We start from the raw sequence: 19,117 nt of genomic DNA, 5'->3' as shown, positions 1-19,117 counted from the left end.
CACCCATCCGCTGCGGAGAGAGAGGACTGAGTACAGCCATGTTCGGGATTGGGAAGAAGCTTGCTGAGGAAGCTGTGCAACAAGCTGAAAGCGCTGCACAGGTGACAGGTAAATACAAACTGCTTCTTTCCCTCCTCCTGTGCCTTAGATGTTATATATGTGCCTGTTCGCACCCCTGCAGCTGGGATCAAATCTGCCTCTTGGGCACAAAATCTTACAGATTCTGTCCTCAAGGGTGTAGGTCAGCATGTCCTGTAACCTCTAACACTACAGTAAATGAAGGACCAACATTAACCACCTGCCTCCCACAACTTCTCCACTCTGGACAGCAGAAAGCTGAGAGGGGAGGTGAGGTCGCTTATTCAGAACTTTGTTTCCTAACAAGAACAGCCATGACAAATACAAACTTTGTAGTAGTGTAATGGATTAATTTCCTGAAGGTCTAAGGTCTTTGGTCAGCTTGGTGTTGCACAAATACATGCAGTTAAGCCAGCTCTGCTCTGCTGTCAGTGCTCCAGCCACTCACCCCACCGAAAGCACAATTGCGCTTGCAGGGGCTCAGAGGACCATGGTCAAGTTTACTCCTGCAGAGAAGCTTGCTGGATCAGCCCTGAATTTAAATAATGTGCCTGCCACTTTGAGCCTTTCTTAGTGAAGCTTGAACACAGAGATCTGCACTGGTGCAATGCCTGAAATGTTTGTGCGTAGTATAGACATGGAAGTGGGAACTTTCATTTTCTTCACATGACATTTATCTAAACTCTTGAAACCAGACATTTTGTCTGTGACTTCAAATGCAGTAGAAATATTACTTGCAAGTTACGTGCCCAATGAAGCAAGTGGAAAGACTGCTACTTATTTACCAAGTACCTTTGGTTCAGTTTGCTGGAGGGTGAAAGATGAGTAACACCACATCACTGTCCCCTCTTCCAGGGAATTAGGGCTTAGGTCTAAACAAACTATTTTTATGGTGAAACATGAAAAAAACACCAGAATGTGGGCAATTGGAGGGTAACCATCCATCTTTCTTTTCAGGTGGAGAGTTCTGCAGCCCTAGAAATACATATTTTGTGGAGGCTTTTTCATGTTCTTAACTTTTTTTTTAAACATTGGGGAAACATCTACTGTTTCTTATGCTGGAAGACTGATACGGGTGCTTTAGAAGGGGTATTTGCCATCTTGAAGGATCTGAGTGGTCATCTCTATATTCAGCTGTTTGAACTGTTTAGCAGTCAACAAACTCTAAGAGCAAAGTCTTTTAAGTAGTAGTAGTAGCAGTCCTTCCCCTTCTGTCCCAAGCACTTGAAGCTGAACCAGTCTGAAGCCCTTTGCCTGAACCCTGCACACATCTTCCCAGCAAGTCCTGTGCTGCAGCATGGCTCTTCTAGCTGGTGTTGGATCCTGGGGCAACGATGAGAGATCCCAGGCACTGGCCTGATTTTGGCCACTTACTTCTGTGCCATCAGCATGTACCTTGATGACAGGCAGTAAATACACAGCATGTGATGCCAAACTTGTGTCACACCACTGCCAGTACTACCAGCTTTTGGAAGCATTATAGAGATACCTTCTAATTCCCCATCTCAATGAAAATAAAGGTGGATTTTACACTAGTTTAACTAAAACAAGACTGTCCTGCTGGTGGTTCTGCAACTACTAATTACCTAGTCTCTGAATCACTTACATTGTGCCCGCATGCGCCCAAAAGGCTCAGTCCCATGAGCTGTTGCTAAGTGTGGAGTGGCACAACTGGGCTTTGGAAGTATCTAAAATTAGCTACTACTCCATGGCTCTCAAAAGGAACCATGAACTTTGCTGTGACATAAGATTGCTATGGGAAGCATTTTCCCTAGCTGCACCCTATGGGCAGTGAACATCATTCATGTTTGGAAAATACAGCAAAAGATGGTGTATGAAGATAATGTCTTTTGAGCAACAGAAAGTGTCCTACAAGCCCAAGGTGAAAAGGGTCACTTTTCTTACAAGGCACTTAATGAAACAACTACTGTTGAAGAGCCCTTCAGTACAAAGCCTGGAGATCTTTGAAGTTTAAGACACTCCCAGTCCACTCAAATATCCTTCCTCACCTCAGCACTCCTCCCTCATGCAATGTCCATGAGCAATCTGGCTTGCTAAATCAATCCTCTTCAGTGTCTGTTCTGCAGAATATATGGTTGTTTTAAAAGGTAGTATTTGGAGCCAGGAGGGAATGAAACAAATACAGGCTCAACTGAAGGCTATTTGCCTCAAACTTTGATGTTTGTGAGCAAGACTTCTCTGATCACAGATATTAGACACTGATCATCCAAATAGCTATCACTATTTTCTAGGCTGCAGTTCCTCCACTTTGAGAAAATATCTTCTCTTGTTCTTCATGTCTCAGTAAGTCTCTTCTGTTGAACACTTCCATTACTTTAAAACTAGATGGGTCTCTTATAGAATAAAACTTTCTCTAGCTACAAGAGAAAGTATTAGACTAATAACTAGATTTTGATGTGCTGCTTTTCCAGCATGCTGCTTCACACTGTAGGTGACACACATTGTAACACACAGTCTTCATATGTACCAAGACACATGGATAGTGTGGGGAACTACAGCCAGAGTCCTAACAGAATCTCTTCCACTAGATCAGGGTGCCCATCCTTGTGGAATAAATTTTCACCTTCTAGCCCTGAAACATTTAGAGAATCCTTCTAATGTGTGATTATGAAATTTAGGGCAAGGGTAAAGACTGCTTAATTGACACTTTTTCTAATAATTCCAGTAAACGCTGTGGGCCAGACTGTGCAGCAAGCAGTGGAACAGGCTAAGGATGCTGGTCAGAAAGGTATATTTCTGTTTATTTCAACAATGTCATATCAGTGAAATCTCAGCTATGTCCCCCAACCCTGCCTTGCTCCTTGTTCCACACCTAGCGGGAAAGGGGAAGGTATTGCAGTGATGCTACAGTTACCTTTGTTTTTCTGTTTTAAAAGCTCTTGATGAAGTCTACAAAGTTGCTGAAACCAGTGAAAAAGCTGTTAAAAACGTAGCGAATCAAGCAACTTCGTGGGGCAAAAGCTTTGGGCAATGAAGATTAAAATGTAACACTACTGAAATTTTTGTAAACAAGTTTCTACTACATGTACTCTTAATAAAAAGAAAATACTTCCACTCTACCTGGATTGCATGTATTCCTTGGGAATCTTTGGCTACATGTATTAAACTGGCCTAGAAAGACTGTATTACATCAGAGAGCAGAGAGCTAAAGCTATACTATGCTATTAACACAAACCCTTTCTGGGGGTGGCTCAGAGTAAGCACAGTGTAAAGTCAAGGACTTCACAGCTGGTATTTCTCATCTTTTCATTAAGTGTAAGTCTCTCAAGCTGAGCACCCAACCCATTTCAAGACAAGGTAAGTACCTGTGTACTTCTGTGACTGTGCTTTGTACCTCTGGTCTTATCTGTAAAGTTGCAATTAGCTACTGTGCTGATGAAGACTCAAGTGTGTTTAAGGGATACATAACTGCTAAACACTAGCACTGAGATACTCAAACTGATGCTAACAGCAGTGATGCATTACTGCCAGCAGAGCACTTAGCTTACCACTAACTGCTTAACACTGCCTGAGCTGCATCACTGGTACAGCTTCAACAGCACAGCAAGGTACTGATGAGTAATGAAGCACACAGTATAGCAGAGGAGTCATTTATGGCATTTGCAAGGCTTCTGTTAAACACACAGATGGCACAGATGCACTGAATCAAGCAGAAACTGAAAGAATGAGAACTGAGCAAGTCTGAGCTGTTAAAAAGCTAATCAACCACCAAAGCACACACACAAAACCCAACCCAAACAAAAACTCAAGCCACACAAAACAACAATAAAAAACCCCACCCCAACTGAACAAAAAAGCTCAGGTACCAGAAACACCCTGTGTGCACGTTAGCTTTGAATGAGATCTTAGAATCATACTTCAGACTCACCAGTTCCTAACAGAATAATTTAAAGGTCACTTACTTGGCATCAGCAAGAATTACTGTTGCTCCAACACTTCTTTCTGATGTGTTTCTTTTCAGTTGTCATCAATGAATACAGGCATAGTACTGAGTTCTTTGCTGGGATAAAAAAAGTGATTGTTCTACTTGTTCTTCTGTATAATAGAGATATTTTGCATTTAGTAGTTTGCAGGCAGCATGTAACCCTGAGCATTGTAGTCACCATCTTTATGAAATTCAGTTGCAGCTGTGGAGTACCTGTGGAGATCCTGTTCAACACAAACTGTGTACATAATCAGCATGAGAGATTACAAACACCTGCTATGATAAGGATGCATTTTGCTCTAGGTAGTAGAGCAGGTTCAGAGCAGTTTCAAATCTCTGTTCAAATCTAACACCCGGTACAGACTGGCTCATTGACAAGCACCCAAGCTTGGTGAGCATCTAGTGGCATGTAAGTGAATACAAGTAGTGACTGTGTTCTCAGGTGGAAGACACCACTTGTGGAGGGGTATGTCTACAGAAAGAGAGCGTTCCGCAAGTAGTCTAACCATTGCAGTCAAGTTGGTTGAGGAGAAATTCAGTCAACCTTAAGGGCTCATCTCTGGATTAGGTAAAATCATGTCAGGTGGCAGGTCTGCTTTCTTTCTAACATCCTGGGAAAAGAAGTGCTAGCTTGTGGGTGTACAAGAATGTAAGATGTTAATGAATTGGGGAACTCAGGCATTGTGCAGCTCTTGTGGGTTTTTTCCCTTTCAAAGTGGGTAGGAGGTAGAAAATATCCTAGTTAGCTATCTATGCCGGCTTTCCATATGATCTGACACCAAAGAGGTCCCATTTTTACGGTCTACACAGGCATAACAGAGGTGCTTTACTAGCTAGAGAGAGGAAGAACAGTAAATTAGCCAAGTCTCTTTACTGCTACTGCACTTTGCTTTTGACAACTTTGCTGACAGATAATGTAGCCCAGCTTTTAAGATTATTTCTCTTTTCAATAATACAAGTACTTATTTATTAGGTTTTAGTCTCCAAGGTTTGGTGGAAGTAGGTTACAAATTGTCACAGTGTAATTGTTAAAATCTTAGTTTCATTTTACTATCTAATAAAGGTTTGCATAAAAACTGCCCTGAAAAATATGTTCCAAGATACAGATCTCATGTTTAGAGCTACACACCTTGATCAGTGTAATTCTTTCATTCTGAAAATGTGGGGGTTTTGTTTTTTTTTTTGTTTGTTTTAAATAAATGCCAGCATATATACACATTGCACTTAATCTGCAGAACTTTTATAACCCTGGCTATCAGCATACATGATGGAGTAAGCCACTAATTAAATGCATCACACAGGTTTATTGCTCCATGCTAGCTACTAGAACAGTTCTTCACACAAATTTGAGAGGACACAGTAAAGACTAGGAATGATTTACCAAACATATCCAACTTCAGAAGTTTTTCTGACAGGCAAGTTTAAGAGACAGAGATCTGTATTAGTGAGCCCTTCAGGATAACTCAGAAAAGGTATCTTATCAGTAGGCATGTAATGAATAAACAAGTGTGCTGTGAAGATTGATTGTAACTAAAGAAAGCTATTGCATGAAATAGAAAACAGTAATACACCAGCATAGGAGGTTTGGAAAGGTCAACTTTTTTTAATAACTGCTCTTCTCTCCAGGTTAAGTCATGCAGTTACAAAGTAGTTAGAAAAAAATCATGAGTTTCTGGGAGGGACTAGTTGTCTTTTAAAAAAACATTCATATTCATTACATAAATAACATCTGGCACTTCAAGGGGACTCCACAGGACAAAAGCCTTACACTTTAAAAACTGTGCTTGATCCAATATTGTGTTGAGGTCCATTTTGTTGTACTCTAATACGGTCAATACTTTCAAGACCTCCTGATGACAAAAAAAACCCAAAAACACACCAACAAACCCAACAATCCAAAACCACAAAACAGGCTGTGTGTGTTAAGACAGTGATGAAGTTTATAGCAGCATTCTAGTTCCTCTGTAGTTTGGCCAATGATTTCTGGGTTCAGTTTCACTTTAGTTGTTCACTGAGGCAGTATCTAATTTTCAGAAAGCCCTGAAAACTCCAAAAGAATTCCCAAAACCCTAAGTATGATTGCTTACCAAATTCAGACTATCCCTTTTCTTAAAAATAAAAAAATAAAAAAAAAAAGCCAACAACAACAACAAAAAAACAAAGAAACCAAAACCTACAGTCAGAACAGTTACGTAGATACTTGATTAAAAATGTAACTAAAGTTGCTCAATAGTTTCAGCTTATAAAAATATTAGTCTGTCACCTCTATGTACTTCATGGTGATAGTCAAGCCAGTTTGAACAAGCAATAAAAGGCAGTCCTATAACAGCAGCACAGTTAAAGAAAATACATTGCCTAAAGAGAATCAGGCCTGAAGCTTTACTACAAATAAAAATTAGACTCCTATCAAAGTTAATCCCTGCTAGAGGCCCATTTTTGACTTGACAATGCAACAGCATTGATCATACAAGGCCTTACTGAAAGTGCCGAAGCCAAAATTACATCTTTAAACAAAAGTGCATGAAGTAATAATGAGCTAAGTGCTCATCTAGTACAGTATCTGATCTGAAGTCTGACAAGTGGCTCAGGTGGCAAGACCGTTCTTTCATATATGAAATGTACCATTTTGTTTTGTAGGTGAAATACCCAGAATGGCCCCCACAAGTGCAGATGAGTTGTTATCTTCAGATACATACTTGTATACAATTTCCTAATCCATGGATTTTTATTGTAAAAAAGACTAGTTTGGACTGAAACTAATTGAGAATAGAATCCACTATAATGTCAGAAGGAAAGAAAATTTTGTGGTTACATGTAAACTTGTGATAAGCTTTCTCAAGAAGAGGGTACATTAACAGCATGAGGGATGGGATACAACAATGAGCGGTAATGGCTTATTTATGTAAAGGTCAGGCCAGCTTCATTGTACACTTTGAAGACTTTCTCAATTGCATTGACATAGGCAGCTGTTCTCAGGTCCAGACCCAGGTTGTACTTCATGGCAGTACGCATGATTTGCTGAAACAGAAAAGGTTAATTGTGATTTCTGCAAGTTTCTCCATCAGAACTAAACTAGACTTTGCTTGGAGGATCCAAGTTATGACTATAAGGAGCTGCTAGAGTGGTATCAGAGCTCTGATCCTTTGCGGATCAATTTTAAAATTTCTTGATTACCCTTACGACTGAGATATGAAGGGGAAGAAAATATTTTCCAGATTACTGCATTGCACCTTTTCATGTCTTGGATCCATGTGTACCTCAGATACAGGGAGAATAAGGTGTTTCAAGCAGTCTTTGCCTCGCTAATTAAAAATACTGCATGAAGGATTAATCTAAAACTGCTGATGGTAAAGTAAAGCAGTCTTAGGTACGCTTAGGCAGATACAAGAGAACAGTGAAAAAGTATCTAATTACTACAGTTCCTACTAGAAAATATTTCATGATTTCATGTATTAGTCTCTAATATTTAATGTATCTAGATAAAGTTGATCATCCGAGCACAGAGCAGAAATACCTCTACCTGATACTCAGAGTGCCTTCCATTACCATGAACTGTTTACTCCTTTAATTGCAAAAAAAAATCTGTACAATCCATTCGAAAACTTATGCAAAATAATGTAAGTAAGTTCTTTTTCCTATAAGCATGTTTACTAATGCAATATTTACCCGGGCAGAACGCTCCATTGTATAAGCCAAACCAGAGTGGACAATGTCTTTCTCAGATGCACCCTTCAACAACAGAGAAGAAAATCAGGGTTTAATCTAAAACACAAAAAGGCACTAGCTGTGTATTAGGGACAATTACTGAAGCTTGCTTGCCATTATTCTTCTAATGACTGGTGTAAGAATTGCCTTTACTGTGTTACTTGAAGAGCTAATTATGGTCAATTCAATCGTAAAACCTCACAAGTAAGCACTGAAGACTTGTATACCTAGCTTCTAGATCCACACTGCTAGCATTTTTTACTGATGTTTTCAGCCTTCAGAACACACAGTAAGAATTAAACAAAGAAGCTCCCAAGAGTCAATAATCTATAGAGGCTACTTGCAATTGTTTTGAAGCCAGTCATATTTTAAGAAGTGCACATATCCCCAATTCATATACTCAATATTGTATTAGCCCTGAGCAACTCCAGAATAACTTTGTTCTCATTAAAATGTAAAAACACAGAACAATAAATAATTGATGATAACCTGTATTAGGCTGACTATCAGTCTAAATGTTCCATCATGGCAATTGCTGTAATTTATCATAATTTGAGACCTGGCTTCAAAAAATACATGCTTTCCCTCAAATACCAGTTTGGACTGGATATAGAAATTACCTGGCCAGTTTTTATGGCTTGTGCTTAAGAGATCACAGCAACCACTTTAAGCCACAGAACCTATTTACCACGCTATTTGTTCATCCTAACATTTATGAAAACATCATACTGGGTCAGCCTAAAGTCTATTTCTATCATCTAACAGTGGTTCGAGTTTACATGCATTTCCCCTGATTTCTTCCTGAGGGAACATGGGTTAATGTTTTTCACCCAATCATCTGTCCCATCTCCTGAACTTGTGTTTAAAGAACCAAACCTACAGATCCTTTTAGTTGCCATATATCCCTTGACAGAGTATTACACATCTTAACTGTCTGCTGTGATAGAAACCATCCCATCCATCATTCTGCACCTCACTCTGCTGGCTTTGTTTAAACACATCTCATTCTTGTTCATCATTCCTTACAATGAAGAATCTACCTGTACCCATCTATTTTCACATCACTCATTCTATAGATTACTGTCTTCACCCTGGAACTACTTCCGGCCAACAGGGCCTAGGTTAGAACATTGTTCCATGTATGAGCAGCTTCTGTTATCTTTGATCATTCTGTGATCTTGCTCTGAACTTCTTCCACATCTACAATATTAGAATATACAGAGACTTAATCTGCATGCACTATTCAAAAGGCAGATACGCTCTGTATTTATATTGTGGCATCATTAGTTAGTCATATTCTTTTCCCTTCAGAACCATTCCTAAGGCTGGATTTGCTTTTTGATTGCTATGGATTTCTAAGCTTGTATTTTGTCATTACCTCCAGATGAACTCAAACCCCAACATTTTATATGAAAATTTCCTCACCATGTATTGCTACACATAAGATAACAATGAATTTCATCTGACATTTCTTTTTCCATTAACTCAGTCTTAAAGGAACATTTTACAATTTTTCACCCAGCTCTTATCTGTATTCCTGGAGTTACAGAAACAGTGTATAAAACTGTCTGTAGTGTGAGATCCTATTGAAAGTTGTTTGGAAATCTAGCCAAACTACATCAACAAGAACTCCAAACAAATTCTGGTAATGTTTGAGGCAGCATTTCTAACTACTTTCCATGACCTCAAGTAAAAGAAAGAAAAAATAGCCTACTTCCAGTATTCCTAAGCACTTCAGATCGTTTGCTGCTTATTTGTTTTGTCATCAGGCTAACTATGTACTAATGCCTTGCTTGAGGAAAAAACCTCCATGATGGCTAAGGTAAATGGAGATAAACGGTAATAAAAGTAATGGTAAAATTTAGATTACAATTATAATATCAGAATACATATGCAATAACAAAAAAAGCCAAGCAGCTATTAATTACCGATATCCTATCTTGAAATTCTGCTGTAGGCACAACTGGAATAGTTCCACCATGTTTCCCGAATTTTCTTTCCAAGCTTTCCTGAACCGACACTAGAAAGAAAAAAAAGCAGAGGCAAGTTAACTGACAAAGAAAGGAATGTGCTTCCTAATAAAGAAGCTGACCCCAGAACTTTCAGCATTCAATGATATGAAATGCAGACCACAGGTACTAGGGGCAAAGGGAGTAATCTTATTTTTGTTTTCTAAGAAAAAGGAAAGATGATTTTTCTTTATGTAGCTGAATGTCTCCAATAGTAGAAGTATCAGAGCTACAGTATAGTCACATGGCAAACAACTGTGGATTTACTGATCCCACTACGCTAATGTTACAAAGCTGATAGAGCACTCTGGATTAATTTTTCTAATTTGATAGATAGCACTAGACAAAATATTTCTTGAAGTAATAGATCCATCAATTATCTCCTATTGCACTTTGCATATACACACTACTTGCTAAGAAAAAAGCCGATGCGCAATTTTAGTTTTTTCCCTTGGGACATGCTTTGATATTTTGAATTGGTATTTATTTCAATTCATAAAATTTAATCAGTATGGTTTCCTAAACAACATCAGAGTACTTCAGATGAAACAATCCTGAAGTTAAGAAAGCGGTTTAAATGAGAATTACCGTAACCCTTAACTGCTTTAGAAACACCTTGAAAGGTATCATTTATAAGAAAAGGTTATATTAAAAGAATATTCAGATGTATGTTTTGTCATGCCCAATATCCCAAGATTCTTACGTATTTTCTACAGAATATTGTTTAAAAGAGAGCTATATCCTGCAGTTCTTCTCCATTAAGCTTCCTCTAGCCATGTAATTGGTATTCTGGCCCAGAAACTGGGAAGCACAAAATGACCTTAAGTGGAGCTGTAGGCCACAAGCAGATTTTTACGCTGCATACCAATTATATTATTGCCACTTATAGAAACCCTCTATTGTTATACATGCAGAACAACATTACCCACTCAAACTTCAAATACGTCTCAAATACCAAGTATACAGCTCAAAGGCATCCCATAAGAAGTAATAAATATTTCACATAAGTGGCTTGAGTTCAATATTTTCACAAAACTGAGGAAAGCATCACTTTTATTAACTAAAAGGTAACTGAAAAAATTATGCATTTAGCTTAAGTCATTAGAGTTGTCAGTTAACCTGTGAAACCTTACTCTTCAGTATGCAGCAACAAGAAATTTGTGAGAAACTGCAGTGAATTCAAAATAGTTATGTATTTCTTTCTCCCACATTTGGTGTTTGCTAGTCCAATCTATTAATTAAATGGTGAGTTAAAGCGAAACTGAGGACTTACTGAGCAAGTGGTAGTTTGAATCCCTTTCATATTTAAAAGTCAAGCGGCCATAACTGACATGGTTCAAGTTTTTCAGCCATTCAAAATAGGATACTGTTACACCCCCAGCATTCAGATAAAGATCCTGCACACAAACAGTAAATATCTTGAATTGCGACCATGTGACAAAGACAGCTTTATTGTGTTAAGCAAAAACAAACAGAAGTATTATGTACAAAGTATTGGTTTAAACGGCAATACAGAAGATGATCCAGTTGCTGCTTTTACATTACTACACTTTCTTTCTTCTGCAGTCCAGGGATTACTTCTACTTATTTAATAGAGAACTTGACTTTATAACACAAAGTTCAGGTGTGCTTGATTGCTTTCTTTTATTTTAACACAAGTTTTTAATCAAGAAAATTTGGGCATTCTTAGGCCATCTCAGTGAGTAAAGGCTGAAGATCAGCTACTCTTCCTAGTAGTATCACTTGATCAGGACACTCTTTCTCCGGGAAAATAATATCATTATACCTGAATAGGTCTTAATCTTCCAAATTATCACTATAGGTAACATTTACTCTCACAATCTACAATACGTACTTCTGTCAGAGTATCACCCAGAGACATAGTGTTTACAGACAAACTGGCCAGTGTTTTTACTCTGCCTTCTCCCTTTGTTTGGTGGACTAATTGATCAAATGTCAGCTAATACTCCAAAATGCAAGAAGACAGAATTAAGAACTACTTGTGGGTTATTCTCTCTTCTGAATGTGTAGACTTCATGTAATAGCTATCTTTGGTCATTTACAGGCGCAGTAAGACCTTTAAGTAGCAGCAGCAATCTTAAGCAACACTGATACCTGTTTCATAGACATCAGTTGTTAAAAACCACTCTAAGAGAAAGAATGGCTATTAATAAAAGCCTTCAATAAACACCATCTTGCTACAATTCACAAAAATATTACCCTTGTAATGAAAATCAAAGGTCAGAATAGAAGCTTACAGGGATAACCATGATATTCCTCTCCAAGAAGATTTTGTCAGCTTCAGGAGTTGTAGGCCCATTGGCACCTTCAGCAATAATCTGAAAGGAATCACAGCAGAGTAACTCTATTTCTGACCATGCTAATTATTTAATAGTAGTATTTAAACAGGCCTTCTCTATTTTTCATTTGCATTTGAACTCTCCAACTTACTTTTGCTTTAACTTTGTGAGCATTGGCCTTAGTCAACTGCTTCTCGCTGGCAGCAGGGATAAGAATGTCACAGTCTATTTCCAGAATACTGCCCTCAAGTGTCTGTGCTTTAGGGAAGCCCATGATTGTCCCGTGTTGCTGTTTGAAGAGAACAAACCAGAGTGTTTTTAGTGTGTGTGTGTACTTGTTTGCCTTCTTTCCCTTCTTTTAACTTTCTTTTTTGAAAGAAGTGAGAAACAACAGTACTAGAAAGACAGCATATAAAGTAATTCCTATCCTTACTTAGATTAGACATAAAAAAGCAAGCTACAAAGCTTGGATAACAGTCAAAGTTCCCATGACTGAGGCATAACTCTCTCTGGCCAAAGACACTGGTAACTATTTGGGCTCTGGATTATTTAAACAAAAAAAAAATCCCCAACAAATCAAGCAAACAAACAAACAAACAAAAAGTCCCTCAACTCTTAAAATACATAGCTAATATAATAGTTTTCAAACAACTGAAATGACTCACCAGTCTGCTACACACAGGCTAAGTTAAGTTGCATCGTATAAAATTCAAAAGTACCATTTTAAAATTCAATACTACAATGATAACCTTTGTTTAGCAACAGAATCTTTTTCATTCTTTTGAGAAAGGAGTTGATAAAGACATCAAATTCTCCCTGTGTGAAAGAAGATGCATCAAATAAACCCCTTAGAAACTAAGTAGATCACATTTTAGTGCCTGTGAACTGTCCCCTCAAGTCTGCTTCCCTTTGAAACTGAAATAAAAAGACTATATCCAGTTTTCATTATAAGCTAGAATTCACACTGACAGACAGACTTCCATTTTTTACAGAAACAATCAATAGGTAAGAAGCAGTAGAAGTGCACTTTGAAGTCTTTAATGTTCATATGCTTGTGATTCTCAGTCAGGAATCCTTCAGGAACCTTTCTGCTCTGGTTCCTTCAGACATCCTTCCTATTTTAGTAATAAGAAAGGCAAAATAACCATGAACTGCAATTCTGAAACCAAAGTAATTAGCCTGCACATATGCAAGCCTTTGCCATTTTTCTGAGAGTCAAGTCAAAGGGTAAAGAAAAGTAACACAGGCATTTCTATTGGGTATAAGGAGAAAGCCAACAGAATCAGCATTCCTAAGCCATTTTATAAGTACTAATTGCAGCATGACTTAAATATCACAAATTAACACCTGTCTACACTCATCCTATGTACTTACAAAGCCGACAAAAATGCTCAGCTAGTTTCATACCAATTTGTAATCTTCTAGCTCCTTTGGGTCAATCCCATCAGGATTCCAGATAGAACCATTAAACTCTCCAACAGCAACGCATTTCGCTCCAAAACGATGCAAGTATCTCATAGAATGCAAGCCGACGTTACCAAATCCCTATAGGTGGAAAGAGAAAGGGAAAAGTAGTTAACCCTTCAGCTAAAATGATGATTACCGCTAAGGCTTATATAGCTTTGAATAGTTTTAAATAGTTAATCTAGTGGCATGTCTTGGTATCAGATGATGTGTATAAGAAAGACGGAAGAAATCTACACACATTCTATTCCAGTCTGAATATCATTGTAGAAATTCTGCGTTGTAGCCAGCAATGTACAGTTGTGCTGTTTTCTATACTGGAAATACAGAAAGGAAGCACTAATGCTACTATGAAAGTGCCAAAACAACGATATTTATTGACATAAGAAAATTATGTGTATTTCATAACAAGCACTGTTCTAGAGGGATTCACAGATTTTTGTATGATGATTCAAAGGTTGGACTAATGTTTTCAGGCCAAGAAATAAACGAAATACTAATTTAATTTGGGTAATGAGGGCTTATAAGTGTAAAACCATCCCACAATGCAAAGCATTAAACAAGAATATCATTAATTCTTCACATTAAATCATATAAACTAGTAAGAAGCTACATAATTTCTAATACATTTCTGAAATGGTCCTGTACAAAACATATTTCCCAAATTTAAATTCAGATAATCTCACATTTCATTAGCATGTTTTACATCTTGACAGGTGTAGAAAACCGAATTCCTGACCATTATTCAATATTCTGAAAGTAAAGGAACACGGGTGCAGACCAAAAGGTCATACGATCCATGTCAAAAGTTTGTAGTAAGATTCTATGCTGGAAAAAAAGCTGAATATTAACTTCCTGTATAACAAAGCTCCAATTATGTTTAGATGTTCTTATGGCCATGTCTTCAGCCTAAGTTATGCCTAAGCGCCTGTTGGCAGCCCTCTGCCAGGCATGAAAATGCCAAAGTGCAGGGAGATGGGTCTGTGAAGAGCAGAGATGTCTCAGCCCACTGGGTAACTAGAAGAAAATTTACTATATTTAATCAACAGTGCATTGAAAACAACAAAGCAATTTCTCAGATCCGCCATTTAACATGCTGTTTGAAGCTGGACAGAAAAAGTTATTCCTTTGAAATTTTAAGAATAATAATGCATATTACAGAACACCAAACCCCTCCAAAATTCAACTACATAAATCCTGAGGTCTTACGAACCAAAGACTTACTTCTTAGGATAAGGTACTGGTTTCTACTTTTCCAACTGCTCATCGCAAAATGGAACAAAAACATAACCCTCAATTCCTTCTCTCCCTAAAATGTTTTATTACAAAACAGTGCAACGAATTGTGTGTAGGCAGAAACAGTGTCACAGCTCACTAAAATGCATGCAATGCCTTAGTCTAAAGGGCTCCTGTAATAGTATTTCACTTTGTTCTTGCAGCCTATATTTATAAAGACTGGAGACTTGGGCTTCGTGCCTATAGAGAGCAATTGGAAGTTCAATTTTTTTAAAATAGTCCAAAATAAAGGGTACCTGTGTTGCTTGAAAAGTGCTTTTAAAGCTGAGAGTAAAGGTTAACTTGGAAGTTGTAAAACCTTAACAGGATTTACTGCTATAGCCCTTTTTAAAAGCAGCTCTACTAGAAGTTTGTTCACTACTTTTTCCCAACAGCTGAGGAAAAAAGTTACCTGAACAGCAAATGTTTTATCTCCAAATCCAGGAGTCATTCCTAGTATACTCATATATGATGCTTCATTGATGAAATTTTCAATTCCATGGAAGAGACCACGACCAGTTGCAGATATACGTCCATGGATCCCACCCTGGCTGATGGGTTTACCAGTTACACATGCATGTGCATTAATATCCTGTAAAACAGTGAAGGACTTGTGAGCTGTGGAATTATCAAAGAACAACTAGAAGTTTTGTACACTTTAGAGATAAGGAAAAACAGGAATCATGAGTCAGAACATGTTATAGTCTATATACATTTAGTTTGTACAGATTATTTCCTTCCTCACTTTGTGTGAACACCTCAGGAGTACTCTAGTAGCTGTCAGGAAATTTGAGTAATGCAGTATTGGATAAGGTCTGTAATTTTTCATTGTATTAAAGTGTATATGGTCACTTCAGCCTGTACTTAGTTAATTATGGTGATATCTATGTTGTACTGTTAGCAATAAGCAGACTTGATAAATGAAAAAGCTTTTTGGGTATGTTTCTCAAAGTTAGCTCCTATTACAGGCATGATTTTCGTCATTTTTCTTGATATTTTAATCTTGAAAAGTGCTCAGACATATCTTGGACTGGTTTTTAATCATTAAAATGCTTAGTGTTCCTTTATACTAAATTCAGTTTTTTTGAAATAACAATACTAGCCAACCATCCTGTTGTCAGAATACAGGGATGTTTGATGTCAGACAAAAATCTGCAATACAAAGGTCATATGGAAAAGTTAGAGAAGTATTTAGTATGTTTATTCAGAAAAGCGACATATAATCAAGCCTGTATCCTTAATTTGGTGGTAATGAAATTAAACTTTCCATATGCTAGACAGCTAGCCAAGATAAAACAAACTGTTTAAAACCAGCGCTAATTTTTCAAATTGAAATTAATAACTTGAAAAACTACTTCCAAACTAGACACTGTTTGGGTCTCCCTCTTCTGTCACCACTGGTTCCCATGCTCCCACACCCTGGGAGCACAGTCACACAGTTGGCTTGGCCACCAATACAAATAAAAGTTTAGGGATGAAAGAGAATCCACTGAAATGAGTCTGCCAGCAGCCGGATGGGTTTCTGTTCCACCAACCGCATGTTCACTGGGAGCCTCCCTCCTCTCCATTACTTATGCCAAATGCATTTGCATGCCTGTGGCGTGAGTGCAAGACGCTTGGTGAGAGGAAGGAAACGAGCAGACAAAAGTGGAGGCAGAATGACAGGAGATACTTAGAGCCTTAATGGAAATGAAAACTATTTACTGTTTAAAAATGACAGTGAGTTCACATATAAAGCCAAAGATAACCCCTCTTTAAAAACAATAAAAATGATGCTGGGCTTGCCACAAAATTCCTAATTCTGTTTCCCAAAATATGGCTGCATTGCTTTCATTAAGCTGTATGCTCCCTCTGGTGGTGTATCAACTATAAACAACATCTGTGGTGGTGTTCTGCTAGGAACAATTTGGCCTGGTGTTTTGATGTTATTTTTAGGTTTTCATTCTGTTTCAGACTTAAACTGCATTTTAGCCTTCATGCATTCACAAAGGAGGAAGTATCTTTTATAAATACTTGAAGAAATACAGCTTCCCACCATATATAATTTGTATTTATTAAAGTTCCTTCACATGTCCCAGAAGTCAGTTGGATGTGTCAGGAAGTACAATAGAGTGGAAAGCATGAATTTAATCAAAAACTTCAGCTATATATAACTCAGTGATCCAGCAACTTAAGGTGGATTTTCTGGAACAGTTAACATGGTAGTTATTAAACACTTGAATGATTTGGTAAGGAAACAGACCATGAGGTGAGGGCAGGTCTGGGTCCTCTTAAAAGTCACATATACGAACCACAGTCAATGTTGAAGTCCTAAAACGTCAGTATTAAGTCAACCAAAAGACGTTTAACACATCTTGGGCGAAAAAGAAAGACCATCACTTTTAATAAGAAGCTTGTAAAATGGCTCATGGCTAGCATTAAAGACTTCTATATTAGAACTTAGTTGGCAAAATTGTAACACTGAACTTTTGCTTGTTTGTTAACTTCTTTCTACGCTGCACTAATACTCTCCTTGTCTCTCCAGCTTCCTGGATCTGTATGTTAGGTTTCAAGCAGACCTCCCCTATTTGTTTATATCTGTTATTTGACTTATCCTTTCCACTTCAACCTCCCTGAACACATCTGTGCTCAACCACACTGACTCACCAGGTCTGTAGATTTCTCAGACAGATTGCTTTCACTGATGAGCTATCTTTCCATTAAACTGAATGTAGTCCCTTGCACAGCTTCCACTTGTTTTTCTGAATTAGTTTCACTTTTGTTCCATGGTCATTTTCTGCTCTTCATTCCCTTCCCTCCTTTCCCCTTGGTTACTTTTGTGTATTTAGTATTCCTTAATCACCTTTAGTTTTGTTCTTGGTTTCTCAACAAGAAAGTTATCTGGAACATCTTGCTCTACAAATTGGTTTTGATAGATTACTCCCCTTGTCCAGAGTTCTCACCTTCCTTCTCTGTGCCACAGTAGTTCAAAAGTTCCACTATGGCTACTATTCTCTCCTCCATGTACAAACAAACAATCCAACAAAATTAAGTAAAGTGATTTTTTTCCTTATTTCAATTCTTTAATCAACTTTTCAGAAACGTACCTAAATCCTCTTGGGGTGCTGATCTTTTTTTTTTGGGGGGGGGGTTGGCTGGTTTTTTTTAGTCTTCAGGAATAGGGTACTGCCATGCAAAGAGAGTCTAGGATTATAAGAAACTATTGTGGCATAACTCATATTGCATTTTTATCCTCAGTAGTTGTTGGTTTGTTTTCTTTTGTCACTGAAGTATGTGAATATGTGGGACTACACAACAAGAGGAGATGGGAAGCGGAAAGAATAAGAAATTAATAATTTAAAAATCTTCCCCTGTACCAGTGTTTAGTTTTCCACCTATTAAAAACTCTGAAGCTTCTGTATAAAACCGTATGTGAACTATTAACAAATATAGCAAACGTTAAAGCAGGTCATGTGTTGTGAGCCCTCTCCATCAGCTGTAGTACAACACTGCAGTTGTATCACACTGAAACATGCATTTTAGTGCAGTTGAGTTAAATGTTAAAACTTAAAATGCTTTGAGGCAGTAGTTTTCTTAAACACTGGAATTTTAAGTTATGACTGAAGGAGTAAGTTGCCATTCTGTGTGTTGAAGTCATCATTTTGGCTTTTTATCAAGTTTAAAGCCACATGTTGGGTGGCTGTACTGTACACCCCCCCGCTGTTTTTCCTAAGCAACTGTTGGAAAGGATTGCAGAAAGTAAAAAAAAAAGCTCACAACATCTCTGAAAGAGAAACTAGAAAGTTTGGGTAGCATAGGCAGCAGACCTTAAGAAATAAGTTGTCCATAATACATTTTGTTTTCATGCAACCTGTCAAAAGCACACAACAAAAGTATTTGGTCAAAAGTCACGTTTTTGGTGCAGTCAAAACAGGTATAAATATCATAAATAGTTTGGGTGGGAAGGGACCTTCAAAGCTCATCTGGTCCAACACCCTCACAATGAGCAGAGACATCCTGAACTAGATCAGGTTGCCCAGAACAACATCCTTGAATGTCTCCAGGGACAATGCATACATCACCTCTCTGGACAAGTGTCCTGGGTTCAGCAGTAGCAGTCATTTTTCTCCTTCTTAGTAGCTGGTGCATTGCTGTGTTTTTGACTTTCAGCCTAGGAACAACACTGATAACACCGATGTTTTTAATTGGTGCTCAGTAATGTTTACTCTGACCAAGGACTTTCTGACTCTCGTGCTCTGCCAGGGAGGAGGGGAAGCCGGGAGGAAACAGAGACAGGACACCTGACCCAAATTAGCCAAAGAGGTATTCCATACCACAGCACGTCATGCCCAGGATGTAGA

General features: G+C 38.0%; 1 protein-coding gene across 1 annotated transcript in view; it reads right to left on the bottom strand.

Annotated features, from left to right (window-relative positions):
- Positions 1-6,730: 6,730 nt before the first annotated feature.
- The window catches only part of GLUD1 (glutamate dehydrogenase 1), a 30,741-nt gene continuing 18,354 nt past the window's right edge, over positions 6,731-19,117 (bottom strand). The window contains exons 6-13 of the mRNA XM_057421606.1: positions 15,190-15,369; positions 13,446-13,583; positions 12,190-12,327; positions 11,997-12,077; positions 11,012-11,135; positions 9,658-9,749; positions 7,691-7,753; positions 6,731-7,042 (exon numbers count right to left, since the gene is read on the bottom strand). Coding sequence (XP_057277589.1) covers positions 6,923-7,042; positions 7,691-7,753; positions 9,658-9,749; positions 11,012-11,135; positions 11,997-12,077; positions 12,190-12,327; positions 13,446-13,583; positions 15,190-15,369 — 936 coding nt within the window. The 3' untranslated portion in view covers positions 6,731-6,922. The remainder of the gene's footprint in view (positions 7,043-7,690; positions 7,754-9,657; positions 9,750-11,011; positions 11,136-11,996; positions 12,078-12,189; positions 12,328-13,445; positions 13,584-15,189; positions 15,370-19,117) is intronic.

Source organism: Pezoporus wallicus, unplaced genomic scaffold (assembly GCF_028554395.1).
Source record: "Pezoporus wallicus isolate ANWC-B61680 ecotype Strahan unplaced genomic scaffold, APGP_CSIRO_Pwel_v1 contig_4816, whole genome shotgun sequence".
NCBI lineage: Eukaryota > Metazoa > Chordata > Aves > Psittaciformes > Psittacidae > Pezoporus > Pezoporus wallicus.
Note: the sequence above shows the minus strand (reverse complement) of the source record. Positions and strands in the feature narration are given on the sequence as shown.